The sequence below is a fragment of the Pongo abelii genome, chromosome 20 (genome assembly GCF_028885655.2).
Source record: "Pongo abelii isolate AG06213 chromosome 20, NHGRI_mPonAbe1-v2.0_pri, whole genome shotgun sequence".
Taxonomy (NCBI): Eukaryota; Metazoa; Chordata; class Mammalia; order Primates; family Hominidae; genus Pongo; species Pongo abelii.
Genome location: NC_072005.2, coordinates 21,076,314 through 21,091,816, shown reverse-complemented (window position 1 = coordinate 21,091,816; position 15,503 = coordinate 21,076,314). Strand labels below are relative to the sequence as shown.

General features: G+C 40.4%; 1 protein-coding gene across 1 annotated transcript in view; it reads right to left on the bottom strand.

The window, feature by feature from the left end:
* Positions 1 to 13,429, bottom strand: part of LOC129051817 (zinc finger protein 729-like) — a 54,291-nt gene extending 40,862 nt beyond the window's left edge. Inside the window, 4 exon segments of the mRNA XM_063720002.1 lie at positions 7,680 to 8,168; positions 12,611 to 13,030; positions 13,033 to 13,091; positions 13,172 to 13,429. Of these exon segments, the coding sequence (XP_063576072.1) occupies positions 7,680 to 8,168; positions 12,611 to 13,030; positions 13,033 to 13,091; positions 13,172 to 13,428 (1,225 nt within the window). The 5' untranslated portion in view covers position 13,429.
* Between the last annotated feature and the right edge of the window lie 2,074 nt (positions 13,430 to 15,503).

Genomic DNA, 15,503 nt, shown 5'->3' with positions numbered 1-15,503 from the left:
TCCTGTAATGAGTGAGTGGGTGACAGTGAACAGGTTCCCACTGTGATGAATGAGTGGGTGACAGTGAACAGGTTCCCAATGTGGTAAGTGACTGGGTGAGAGTGAATAAGTTCCCACTGTGATGAGTGAGTGGGTGACAGTGAACGTGTTTCCACTGTGGTGAGTGAGTGGGTGACAGTGAACAGGTTCCCACTGTAGTGAGTGTGTGGCTGACAATGAACAGGTTCCCACTGTGATAAATGAGTGGGTGACAGTTAACATGTTCCAACTTTAATAAGTATGTGCGTGATAAAGGAAAGGTTCCCACTGTGATGAATGGGTGGGTGACATTGAAGAGGTTCACACTGTAATGAATGAGTGGGTCACAGTGAACAGGTTCCTCCTGTAATGAATGAGTTGGTGACAGTGAACAAGTTTCCACTGTGATGAATGTGTGAGTGATGGTGAACTGTGAGTGGCTTAGAGTGAACAGGTTCCCACTGTGATGAATTAGTGGGTGACAGTGAACAGATTCACACTGTGATGAGTGAGTGGCTGACAATAAAATGTTCTCACACTGGTGACCGAGTGGCTGACAGTGAACAATTTTATACTGCAGTGAACGAGTGGGTGACAGTGAAAAGGTTCCCACTGTGGTGAGTGAGTGGCTGACAAGAAGAGGTTCCCACTGTGATGAATGTGTGGCTGACAATGAACAGGTTTCTATTGTGGTGAATGAATGGGTTATTGTGAACAGGATTATGCTGTTTTGAACGAGTGGTTGACAGTGATCAGGTTCCACCTGTAAGAAATGAGTGGGCGACAGTGAACATGTCCCCACTGTGATTAGTGATTCAGTGACAGTAAACAGGATTCTAATGTGGTGAAAGTGAGTGACAGTGAATATGTTCCCACTGTGGTGAATGAGTGGCTGACAGTGAACAAGTGCCCACTATAATGAATAAGTGGGTGAAAGTAAAAAGGTTTCCACTGTGATGAATAAGTGAGTGAGAGTGAACAGAGTTCCACTGTGGTAAATGAGTGGGTAATAGTGAACAGGTTCCCACTGTTGTGAATGAGTGATTGACAGTGAACAGGCTCCCACTGTGATGAATGAGTGGCTGCCAGAGAACAGGTTCTCACTAAGTTGAATGAGTGGGTGAGAGTGAACAGGAATCCACAGTGGTGAATGAGTGGCTGACGTTGAACAGGCTCCCACTGTGATGAATGAGTGGGTGACAGTGAACAGGTTTTTCCTGTAATGAATGAGTGGGTGACAATGAACTGGTTCCCACTGTGATGAATTTCTGGGTGACAGTGACAGGTTCCCACTGTGATGACTAAGTGGTTGACAGTGAACATGATTCCCTGTGGTGAGTGAGTGGGTGACAGTGAACCGTTTTCCACTGTGATGAGTGAAGGGCGGACAGTCAAAAAGTTCCCCCTGTGGTGAATATGTGACTGCCAGTGATCAGTTTCCCACCTTGATGAATAAGTGGGTGACAGTGAACAGGTTCCCACTGTGATGAATGTGTGGGTGACAGTGAACAGGATCCGACTGTGGTGAATGAGTCGCTGACAGTGAACAGGTTCCCACTGTGATGAATGAGTGGGTGACACTGAAAAAGATTTTCCTGTAATGAATGAGTGGGTGACAGTGAACAGGTTCCCAAAGTGGTAAATGTGTGGGTGAGACTGAATAAGTTCCCACTGTGATGAGTGAGTGGATGACAGTGAACAGGTTTCCACTGTGGTGAGTGAGTGGGTGACAGTGAACAGGTTCCCACTGTGGTGAGTGGGTGGCTGATAGTGAACAGTTTTCCACAGTGATCAATGAGTGGGTGACAGTGAACATATTCCCACTGTGATGCGTGAATGTGTGATAAAGAACAGGTTTTCACTGTGATGAATGTGTGTGTGACATTGAACAGGTTTCCATTGTGATGAATGAGTGTGTTACACTGAAAAGGTTCCTTCTGTAATGAATGATTTGGTGACAATGAACAGGTTCCCACTGTGATTAATATGTGATTGAAAGTGTACAGTTTCCTGCTATGATGAATGAGTGGCTTACAGTGAACAGGTTCCCTTTGTGATGAATGAGTGGGTGACAGTGAACAGGTTCCCACTGTGATGAGTGAGTGGCCGACAGTAAACAGATTCCCACAGTGGTGAATGTGTGGGTGACAGTGAATAGGTTCCGACTGTGATGAATGAGTGGCTGACAGTGAACAAGTTTCTACTGTGGTGAACGTGTGAAGAACAGTGAACAGGTTCCCACTGTGGTGAATGAATTGCTGACAGTGAAGAGGTTCCCACTGTGATGAATGAGTGCGTGACAGTGAACAGCTCACACGGCCGGCCAGGTACTCCAACAGACCTGCAGCTGAGGGTTCTGTCTGTTAGAAGGAAAACTAACAGAAAGGACATCCACACCAAAAACCCATCTGTACATCACCATCATCAAAGACCAAAAGTAGATAAAACCACAAAGATGGGGAAAAAACAGAGCAGAAAAACTGGAAACTCTAAAAACCAGAGTACCTCTCCTCCTCCAAAGGAACGCAGTTCCTCACCAGCAACGGAACAAAGCTGGACAGAGAATGACTTTGACGAGCTGAGAGAAGAAGGCTTCAGACGATCAAATTACTCCGAGCTACGGGAGGATATTCAATCCAAAGGCAAAGAAGTTGAAAACTTTGAAAAAAATTTAGAAGAATGTATAACTAGAATAACCAATACAGAGAAGTGCTTAAAGGAGCTGATGGAGCTGAAAACCAAGGCTCGAGAACTACGTGAAGAATGCAGAAGCCTCAGGAGCCGATGCGATCAAATGGAAGAAAGGGTATCAGCCCTGGAAGATGAAATGAATGAAATGAAACGAGAAGGGAAGTTTAGAGAAAAAAGAATAAAAAGAAACGAGCAAAGCCTCCAAGAAATGTGGGACTATGTGAAAAGACCAAATCTACGTCTGATTGGTGTACCTGAAAGTGATGGGGAGAATGGAAACAAGTTGGAAAACACTCTGCAGGATATTATCCAGGAGAACTTCCCCAATCTAGCAAGGCAGGCCAACATTCAGATTCAGGAAATACAGAGAACGCCACAAAGATACTCTTCGAGAAGAGCAACTCCAAGACACATAATTGTCAGATTCACCAAAGTTGAAATGAAGGAAAAAATGTTAAGGGCAGCCAGAGAGAAAGGACGGGTTACCATCAAAGGGAAGCCCATCAGACTAACAGCGGATCTCTCGGCAGAAACCCTACAAGCCAGAAGAGAGTGGGGGCCAATATTCAACATTCTTAAAGAAAAGAATTTTCAACCCAGAATTTCATATCCTGCCAAACTAAGCTTCATAAGTGAAGGAGAAATAAAATACTTTACAGACAAGCAAATGCTGAGAGATTTTGTCACCACCAGGCCTGCCCTAAAAGAGCTCTTGAAGGAAGCGCTAAACATGGAAAGGCACAACCGGTACCAGCCACTGCAAAATCATACCGAAATGTAAAGACCATTGAGACTAGGAAGAGACTGCATCAACTAACGAGCAAAACATCGAGCTAACATCATAATGACAGGATCAAATTCACACATAACAATATTAACTTTAAATGTAAATGGACTAAATGGTCCAATTAAAAGACACAGACTGGCAAATTGGATAAAGACTCAAGACCCATCAGTGTGCTGTATTCAGGAAACCCATCTCACGTGCAGAGACACACATAGGCTCAAAATAAAAGGATGGAGGAAGATCTACCAAGCAAATGGAAAACAAAAAAAGGCAGGGGTTGCAATCCTAGTCTCTGATAAAACAGACTTTAAACCAACAAAGATCAAAAGAGACAAAGAAGGCCATTACATAATGGTAAAGGGATTAATTCAACAAGAAGAGCTAACTATCCTAAATATATATGCACCCAATACAGGAGCACCCAGATTCATAAAGCAAGTCCTGAGTGACCTACAAAGAGACTTAGACTCCCACACATTAATAATGGGAGACTTTAACACCCCACTGTCAACATTAGACAGATCAACGAGACAGAAAGTCAGCAAGGATACCCAGGAATTGAACTCAGCTCTGCACCAAGCAGACCTAATAGACATCTACAGAACTCTCCACCCCAAATCAACAGAATATACATTTTTTTCAGCACCACACCACACCTATTCCAAAATTGACCATATCCTTGGAAGTAAAGCTCTCCTCAATAAATGTAAAAGAACAGAAATTGTAACAAACTGTCTCTCAGATCACAGTGCAATCAAGCTAGAACTCAGGATTAAGAATCTCACTCAAAACCGCTCAACTACGTGGAAACTGAACAACCTGCTCCTGAATGACTACTGGGTACATAACGAAATGAAGGCAGAAATAAAGATGTTCTTTGAAACCAACGAGAACCAAGACACAACATACCAGAATCTCTGGGATGCATTCAAAGCAGTGTGTAGAGGGAAATTTATAGCACTAAATGCCCACAAGAGAAAGCAGGAAAGATCCAAAATTGACACCCTAACATCACAATTAAAAGAACTAGAAAAGCAAGAGCAAACACATTCAAAAGCTAGCAGAAGGCAAGAAATAACTAAAATCAGAGCAGAACTGAAGGAAATAGAGACACAAAAAACCCTTCAAAAAATCAATGAATCCAGGAGCTGGTTTTTTGAAAGGATCAACAAAATTGATAGACCGCTAGCAAGATTAATAAAGAAAAAAAGAGAGAAGAATCAAATAGATGCAATAAAAAATGATAAAGGGGATATCACCACCGATCCCACAGAAATACAAACTACCATCAGAGAATATTACAAACACCTCTATGCAAATAAACTAGAAAATCTAGAAGAAATGGATAAATTCCTCAACACATACACCCTCCCAAGACTAAACCAAGAAGAAGTTCAATCTCTGAATAGACCAATAACAGGAGCTGAAATTATGGCAATAATCAATAGCTTACCAACCAAAAAAAGTCCAGGACCAGATGGGTTCACAGCCGAATTCTACCAGAGGTACAAGGAGGAGCTGGTACCATTCCTTCTGAAACTATTCCAATCAATAGAAAAAGAGGGAATCATCCCTAACTCATTTTATGAGGCCAGCATCATCCTGATACCAAAGCCTGGCAGAGACACAACAAAAAAAGAGAATTTTAGACCAATATCCTTGATGAACATTGATGCAAAAATCCTCAATAAAATACTGGCAAACAGAATCCAGCAGCACATCAAAAAGCTTATCCACCATGATCAAGTGGGCTTCATCCCTGGGATGCAAGGCTGGTTCAATATACGCAAATCAATAAATGTAATCCAGCATATAAACAGAACCAAAGACAAAAACCACATGATTATCTCAATAGATGCAGAAAAGGCCTTTGACAAAATTCAACAACCCTTCATGCTAAAAACTCTCAATAAATTAGGAATTGATGGGATGTATCTCAAAATAATAAGAGCTATTTATGACAAACCCACAGCCAATATCATACTGAATGGGCAAAAACTGAAAGCATTCCCTTTGAAAACTGGCACAAGACAGGGATGCCCTCTCTCACCACTTCTATTCAACATAGTGTTGGAAGTTCTGGCCAGGGCAATTAGGCAGGAGAAGGAAATCAAGGGTATTCAATTAGGAAAAGAGGAAGTCAAATTGTCCCTGTTTGCAGATGACATGATAGTATATCTAGAAAACCCCATTGTCTCAGCCCAAAATCTCCTTAAGCTGATAAGCAACTTCAGCAAAGTCTCAGGATACAAAATCAATGTGCAAAAATCACAAGCATTCTTATACATCAATAACAGACAAACAGAGAGCCAAATCATGAGTGAACTCCCATTCACAATTGCTTCAAAGAGAATAAAATACCTAGGAATCCAACTTACAAGGGATGTGAAAGACCTCTTCAAGGAGAACTACAAACCACTGCTCAAGGAAATAAAAGAGGATACAAACAAATGGAAGAACATTCCATGCTCATGGGTAGGAAGAATCAATATCATGAAAATGGCCATCCTTCCCAAGGTAATTTACAGATTCAATGCCATCCCCATCAAGCTACCAATGACTTTCTTCACAGAATTGGAAAAAACTACTTTAAAGTTCATATGGAACCAAAAAAGAGCCCACATCGCCAAGTCAATCCTAAGCCAAAAGAACAAAGCTGGAGGCATCACGCTACCTGACTTCAAACTATACTACAAGGCTACAGTAACCAAAACAGCATGGTACTGGTACCAAAACAGAGATATAGATCAATGGAACAGAACAGAGCCGTCAGAAATAATGCCACATATCTACAACCATCTGATCTTTGACAAACCTGAGAAAAACAAGAAATGGGGAAAGGATTCCCTATTTAATAAATGGTGCTGGGAAAACTGGCTAGCCATATGTAGAAAGCTGAAACTGGATCCCTTCCTTACACCTTATACAAAAATCAATTCAAGATGGATTAAAGACTTAAATGTTAGACCTAAAACCATAAAAACCCTAGAAGAAAACCTAGGCAATACCATTCAGGACATAGGCATGGGCAAGGACTTCATGTCTAAAACACCAAAAGCAATGGCAACAAAAGCCAAAATTGACAAATGGGATCTAATTAAACTAAAGAGCTTCTGCACAGCAAAGGAAACTACCATCAGAGTGAACAGGCAACCTACAAAATGGGAGAAAATTTTCGCAACCTACTCATCTGACAAAGGGCTAATATCCAGAATCTACAATGAACTCCAACAAATTTACAAGAAAAAAACAAACAACCCCATCAAAAAGTGGGCGAAGGACATGAACAGACACTTCTCAAAAGAAGACATTTATGCAGCCAAAAGACACATGAAAAAATGCTCACCATCACTGGCCATCAGAGAAATGCAAATCAAAACCACAATGAGATACCATCTCACACCAGTTAGAATGGCCATCATTAAAAAGTCAGGAAACAACAGGTGCTGGAGAGGATGTGGAGAAATAGGAACACTTTTACACTGTTGGTGGGACTGTAAACTAGTTCAACCCTTGTGGAAGTCAGTGTGGCGATTCCTCAGGGATCTAGAACTAGAAATTCCATTCGACCCAGCCATCCCATTACTGGGTATATACCCAAAGGACTATAAATCATGCTGCTATAAAGACACATGCACACGTATGTTTATTGCGGCATTATTCACAATAGCAAAGACTTGGAACCAACCCAAATGTCCAACAATGATAGACTGGATTAAGAAAATGTGGCACATCTACACCATGGAATACTATGCAGCCATAAGAAATGATGAGTTCATGTCCTTTGTAGGGACATGGACGAAATTGGAAATCATCATTCTCAGTAAACTATCGCAAGAACAAAAAACCAAACACCGCATATTCTCACTCATAGGTGGGAATTGAACAATGAGAACACATGGACACAGGAAGGGGAACATCACACTTCAGGGACTGTTGTGGGTTGGGGGGAGGGGGGAGGGATAACATTGGGAGATATACCTAATGCTAGATGACGAGTTGGTGGGTGCAGTGCACCAGCATGGCACATGTATACATATGTAACTTACTGCACATTGGGCACATGTACCATAAAACCTAAAGTATAATAATAATAATAATAATAATAATTACAATAAAAGAAAAAAATAAAAAAATTAAAAAAAAAAAAAAAGGGTAGAGGAGTACATAAAGGCTTTGCCACATTCTTCACATTTGTAGGGTTTCTTTCCTTTATGAATTATCTTATGTGTAGTAAGGTGAGAGGAGTTCTTAAAGACTTTGTCACATTCTTCATATTTGTAGGGTTGCTCCTTAGTATGAATTATCTTAGGTGTAGTAAGGTGTGAGGACCAATCATAGGCTTTGCAACATTCTTCACATTTGTAGGGTTTCCCCTTAGTATGAATTAATTTATGTGTAGTAAGGTTAGAGGACTGCTTAAAGGCTTTGGCACATTCTTCACATTTGCAGACTTTCTCTCCAGTATGAATTATCTTATGTGTAGTAAGATGTGAGGACCAGTTGAAGGCTTTCCCACATTCTTCACATTTGTTGGGTTTCTCTCTAGTATAAATTTTCTTATATGTAGTAAGGGTTGAGGATTGGTTAAAAGCTTTGCCACATTCTATACATTTGAAAGGTTTTTTTCCAGTATGTCTTCTCTTATGTCTGTTTGAATTTGAAAATTTATGAAAGACTTTCATATATTTATCACATTGAAATATTTTGCTCTGAGTATTTGTGAAACATTGGTTAAGTCTGTTACAACCTCCTTTGTGCACCTTACACTCATCCATATTTTCACGGCCTTTTTTTTACTGTAAATTGTCATGTCTTCTCAGATTTTCATATCTTCTCAGTATCTCTTTTTGGAAAGATTCTTTTATTCTCTGTTCTGGCCAAAGGTCTTGGGCAAAATGAGAACACATAACCAAAAGAAACAATAAAAACACATTACTTCAATTGCTAGACTCAGATAAATATACTTTACAAATCTAACCTATAAAATTATACAAACTACATAAGCAAGGTGACATAGGAAAATACCACAAGCTATAATTTCTTCCTGGACATATAAATTTAACAAAAACATACTGACCAAAATACATTTGTTACAAATTTATTAATAAGTTAAGTGTATGAAGGGCCCCAGGTGAGTACAATGTGAATAGCCACATAGAAGAAAAAGTAAAGTCTGTTACTTATATCCAACACAGGTCCTCCTGCTCTCCAGTATAACATTGTGCTTTTAAAAGTAAAAAGCTGGCTGGATTTGGTAGCTCATGCCAGTAATCCCAGCTCTTCGATAGGCTGACATTGGTGGACCACGAGGTCAGGAGTTCAAGACCAGCCAAGATAGTGAAACCCCATCTCTACTAAAAATACAAAAAATAAGTCGGTCATGGTGGTGGGTGCCTGTAGTCCCAGCTACTCGAGAGACTGAGGGAGAGAGTTGCTTGAACCCAGGAGGCGGAGGTTGCAGTGAGCCAAAATTGTGCCACTGCACTCCAGCCTGAACAACAGAAACAGACTCCGTGTCAGAAAAGAAAAATAATAAATAAATAAAATAAAATATATTGAATAATATTCAGTAAGTGAAGTAGGAACACAGACAACTCCTGAAGATTAGAAAAATGAGGATAACAACAAGAAATCTTAAAAAGGAAAAAAAAAGGCCAGGTGCGGTGGCTCATGCCTGTAATCCCAGCACTTTGGAAGCCCAAGGCGGGTGGATTACCTGAGGTCTGGAATTCAAGACCAGCCTGGCCAACATAGTGAAACCCTGTCTCTATTAAAAATACAAAAACCAACTGGGTGTGATGGTGGGCACCTGTAATCCCAGCTACATGGGAGGCTGAGGCAAGAGAATTGCTTGAACCCAGGAGGCAGAGGTTGCAGTGAGCCAAGATCATGCCATTGCACTCCAGCCTGGGCAACAGGAGCAAAACTCTGAATCAAAAAAAAAAAAAGCAAAAAACAAAAATTGTGAATATAAATAATACAAAAAATAACTGAAAATTTCTTAAAAGAAAACATGATGTAAAGTTGAAGAAGCTAAACAAACAAACTAGGATACACCAAAGATATTCATAACAAATACACATATAAGTAAAATTTCAAAAATCACATATAAGAAGAAGAGAATTTTGGGAGGTGCAAGATAAAAATGATGTGTTATTTATAAGCATGGTTTCATCAGATAATCAGTGAATTTATTAAAAAATTTTGCAGGTCAGAAGGAAGCTATGTGATATTGTTAAAGTTATAATTTTAAAAAACTGTGAAGTGAGAATAAGAATATTGAGAAAATTGTACTCTCAAATAAAAAGAAGTCCTTCCAAAGTAATCAAATCCGGAGAAAGTATATCGGCATTGCATATGTCCTACATATCAAAGATGCTGAAAAGAGTTTCTTCCACTGAAAGTAATATAATGCAAGAAAACAAAAATTAATCATATGAAAATACATAACTTTCTGGAAAAAATATGCACATACACAAAAATAAAATTTCTTACTTAACATAAAAATGGTCCAGAAAACATTGTTAATTATTTTCTAAAATTTAAAAAAGTATAGGAATTACTATAAACATCTGTTAATGAATATACAACGTAAAAAATATAATTAGCAAAATCCATAACAAACTTGAAGGCTGATGTAATGATGAAGAATTTTTGTATGCAACTGGAGTTGATTATTTATCACAAACAAATATATTGTTGGACCTTTTAGCGGTTTTATGTAATCCTTGAAAGTACCACTTAGAAAATATCTGTATAGATACACAAAAAAGAAATAAGACAACAACAGAAAGCATGTTATTTCAGGATCTGGCCAGCAGCCCGCAATGCAATGGGGCTCTTTCTTTGTTCCCAGGTGGATCGGCAGGTCGAGAAATAAAAGACACACACAAGATAGTGTGGGCGGCAAGCCACCCAGGTGCCAAGGCAAGAGACCGAGGGCACGAGCTGTTCCAGTATAATAAAATATAAAACAAGAATAGTTATGCCAGATATAGATCTTAGATATGATTATATGTGAATATAATTAATCATTAGTTAGTAGTACTTATTCTTTATTCCAATATTATAATAATTCTTGCTCTATAATCATAACCTAGGAAAAACCAGGCTATACAGAGATAGGAGCTGAGGGGACATAGTGAGGAGTGACCAGAAGACAGGAGTGCGAGCCTTCTGTTATTCCCAGACAGGGCCACCAGAGGGCTCCTTGGTCTAGCGGTAATGCCAGCGTCTGGGAAGACGCCCGTTGCCAGGCGGACCGTGGTCTATCGGTAGCATCAGTGTCAAGAAAAAACACCCACTACTTAGCAGACCAGGAAAGGGAGTCTCCCTTTCCCTGGGGGAGTTTACAGAAGACTCTACTCCTCCACCTCTTGTGGAGGGCCTGACTGATCAGGCCTGCCCGCAGTTATCCAGAGGCCTAACCGTCTCCCTGTGATGCTGTGCTTCAGAGGTCATGCTCCTAGTCCGCCTTCATGTTCCATCCCGTACACTTGGCTCTGCCTTCTAGATAGCAGTAGCAAATTAGTGAAAGTACTAAAAGTCTCTAATAAGCAGAAATAATGGTGTAAGTTGTTTCTCTCTTTGTCTCCTCTCCTTCTCTGCCTCAGCTGCCAGGCAGGGAAGGGCCCCCTGTCCAGTGGACACGTGACATCTGTGGCCTTACCTATGATTGGAGATGGCTCACTCTCCTTATCCTGCCCCTTTATCTTGTATCCAATAAGTATCATTGCAGCCTGGCATTCAGGGCCACTATGTATCCGTGACTTGGTGGTAGTGGTCCCCTGGGCCCAACTGCCTTTTGTTTTATCTCTTTGTCTTGTGTCTTTATTTCTACAGTCTCTCATCTCCACACATGGGGAGAGACCCACCAACCCTGTGGGGCTGGTCCCTACAGATAGTGAAAGCTGAGTCCATGAGGGTCACCACTTTCTGGTCCTGCAATGCTGCCAATGCACTGGATATACCAGCATTTATTAATAAGTTTAGTGAGGGTGGGGGTAGGTTAGTGAGGGATTTAGGGTCATTTGATTATGAGGTGAGATGGTCACATGGGAATGAAGTAATTCTTTAACATAACATCAGTATGCAGAAGCACAGTATACAGAGATAAGAGTTTACAATATAGTGTGTGCATCAGCAATTTCTAACAGAGCCTTAAAATGGAAACACAGTCTATCCATAACCTATGATTAGCAAGATATTAATCAGTAGTAATAATTGCAGCAAAAGCTGGTTGCAAACAATCAATAGAAGGAGGACGTGAAACTACACAACCAATTAGACCACAAATTCTCAGAAGGGAGTATGTCTTAACCCTAAAGAGACCTAGAAGAGCCGTGGCAAGATAAGGGTGTTTATAGCCCTATCTTATCCATATGAACAGGCACCTCTCATGTGTCCATTTATAGGCTCTCCACAAGGCTCGCATTCCATTCCCAGAGCTATGAACATCTGCTTTTCTGGGATAGGAATCTTAGTGATGTGAAACCTCCCTGACTGCACATCCATTTATAGGCTCTCTGCAGGGGGGAAGCACATCACGTGCTGTTGGCTCATTCTGGCAGCCCAACCTGGCTTTGTCTTTACACAATCCTACATGTAATTTTGTATTTACAATTATCAGGAGCATTTCATCTTTCCTTCCATAGCCATAGTTTCAGAGGGTCTCCCTACAGCATGTCAATATAAAAATAAAAATAAAAAAATACAAAAAAGACAGAAAGAGAAAACAAGAGACAAAGATACAAAAATCAAATAAAACAATTAATAAAATAACATTAGTGAGTTTTTCTCTTTCAAAAAACTATTTTAATATATATATAACTATCCAATCAACAGACATACTTTCAATATAAAGGCTTATTAAAAATTTTTAAAATCAAGATTCAACTTGCCTTTCCACAAGAGTTAGTTGAGATCTAATGAGAAAAATGGATGGAAAGTGGAAAGATGGAAGTAGAAATTTCATGTAAATATTAACCAAATGAGAGCAGAAGAGCTCAGAATAATATTACACAAGCTATAGCTTAAGTCAAAATGTGTCATATTCTATAAAATGTACTTTAAGTCAAATCTTCAAAATGACAAAGAAGCGTGCAGGATGGTTAAACACTTTGCCACATTCTTCATACTTGTAGAGATGCTCTCTGGTATGAATTATCTTATGTGTAGTGAGGTTTGAGGAGTACTTAAAGGCTTTGCCACATTCTTCACATTTGTAGGGTTTCTCTCTAGTATGAGTTATCTTATATGGAGTAAGGTATGAGGACCAGTTGAAAGCCTTGCCACATTCTTCACATTTGTAGGGTTTCTCTCTAGTATGAGTTATTTTATATGGAGTAAGGTATGAGGACCAGTTGAAGGTTTTGCCACATTCTTCACATTTGTAGAGTTTCTTTCCAGTGTGAATTATCTTATGTGTAGTAAGGTGTGAGGACCAGTTGAAGGCTTTGCCACATTCTTCACATTTGTAGGGTTTCTCTCCAGTATGAATTATCTTATGTGTAGAAAGGGAAGAAAGTACTTAAAGGCTTTGCCACATTCTTCACATTTGCAGGGTTTCTCTCCAGTATGAATTTTCTTATGTATAGTAAGGGTTGAAAACTTGTTAAAAGCTTTGCCACATTCTATACATTTGAAAGGTCTTTTTTCCAGTATGTCTTCTGTCTGTCTGAATTTGAAAATTTATGAAAGACTTTCATATATTTATCACACTGAAATATTTTTTTCTTGGTATTTGTGAAACATTGGTTAAATCCATTATAACCTCCTGTGTGCACCTTATGCTCATCCACACCTTCACATTCTTTTTTTAACTGTAAATTGTCATGTCCACATTTTTCATAACTTCTCAGTATCAGTTTTTGGAAAGAATCTTTTATGCTCTGCTCTGGCCAAAGGTCTTGGGCAAAATGAGAACACATAACTGAAAGAAACAATACAAATACATTACTTCAGTTGCTAGACTCAGATAAATATACTTTACAAATCTAAACTATAAAATTATACAAACTACATAAGCAAGATGACATAGCAAAATACCATAAGCTGTAAATTCTTCCTGGACATATAAATGTAACAAAAACATACTGACCAAAACACGTTTGTAAAAAATATATAAATGAGTTAAGTGTGTGAAAGGCCCCAAGTGAGCACAATGCAAAGAGCCACATAGAAGAAAAAGAGGTCTGTTACTTATACCCATCACAGTTCTTCCTGCTCTCCATATAAGATTGTGTCTTCAAAAGTAAATTGCCGAATGGATGTGGTGGCTTATACCTGACCTGTAATCCCAGCAGTTTGGGAGGCTGATGGGAGTGGATGACTTGAGGTCAGGAGTTTAAGACCAGCCTGGCTGAGATGGTGAAACCCCATCTCTACTAAAAATACAAAAAATTAGCCAGGCATGGTGGTGGGTGCCTGTAATCACAGCTACTCGGGAGGCTGAGGCATGAGAATTGCTTGAACCTGGAAGGTAGAGGTTGCAATGAGCAGAGATCGTGCCACTGCACTTCAGCCTGGGCGAAAGAGAGAGACTTCATCCCCCCACCCCCAAAAAAAAGTAAATTGCTGACCAGGCATGATGGCTTATGCCTGTAATCTCAGCACTTTGGGAGGGCAAGGCAGGAGGATTATCTGAGATCAGGAGGTTGAGACCAGCCTGACTAACATAGTGAAACCCCATCTCTACTAAAAATACAAAAAATTAGCCAGGCGTGGTAACAGATATCTGTAATCCTAGCTACTCGGAAGGCTGAGGCAAGAGAATTGCTTGAACTGTGGTGGCAGAGATTGTAGTGAGCCAAGATCATGCCACTGCACTCCAGCCTAGGTAACAGAGTGAGACTCTGTCTCACACACACACACACAAATGTAAATTGCCAACCCCTCGTTTAAAAAAAAAAAAAAACTAGAAAAATATTTGCACATGCATCTTTATTTCTGGCTTCTAGGGGCTTTCTTAGACATTAACTAATGTCTCTCATGACATAAAATGCTGAAAGAAATGGTGATACATGTTGGAATGACAGTTTGAGTCTGCTGAGTCTAAAGGTGTATTATAGAGAAGCAGAGAAACTGCAGTACTGCAAACACAGAATGGGTGTGGCAAGTGATTACTAATTGTTAAGAAGAAATATGAACAAGCTGATTTGTCTAAACGATAAAAACAAAATTTTAGACAAGATACATCCTAAAAACATGTTTGAGGAATTCCCAGAATCTTTAGCCAAGACAATTGACTTCAGACTACGCAAGCACAAAGCTATATTATAAAGATTGTAACAGGTAGCTTTTTGTTAATGTCCAAATCTCAATCAAAGATTATAATGTATACCAAATATTAGAGCAATATGGCCCCATCAAAAACATAAAATTTTCGGGGGAGGAGCCAAGATGGCCGAATGGGAAGAGCTCCGGTCTGCAGCTCCCAGCGCGAGCGACGAAGAAGATGGATGATTTCTGCATTTCCATCTGAGGTACCGTGTTCATCTCACTAGGGAGTGCCAGACAGTGGGTGCAGGTCAGTGGGTGAGTGCACCGTGCATCAGCCGAAGCAGGGGCGAGGCATTGCCTCACTCGGGAAGCGCAAGGGGTCAGGGAGTTCCCTTTCCAGAGGTGACAGACGGCACCTGGAAAATCGGGCCACTCCCACACGAATACTGTGCTTTTCCGACGGGCTTAGGAACCGGTGCCCCAGGAGAGTATAGCCCGCACCTGGCTCAGAGGGTCCTACGCCCACGGAGTCTCGCTGATTGCTAGCACAGCAGTCTGAGATCAAACAGCAGTCGGCAGCGAGGCTGGGGGAGGGGCGACCGCCATTGCCCAGGCTCGCTTAGGTAAACAAAGCAGCCTGGAAGCTTGAACTGGGTGGGGCCCACCACAGCTCAAGGAGGCCTGACTGGCTCTGTAGGCTCCACCTCTGGGGGCAGGGCACAGACAAACAAAAAGACAGCAGTAACCTCTGAAGACTTAAATGTCCCTGTCTGACAGCTTTGAG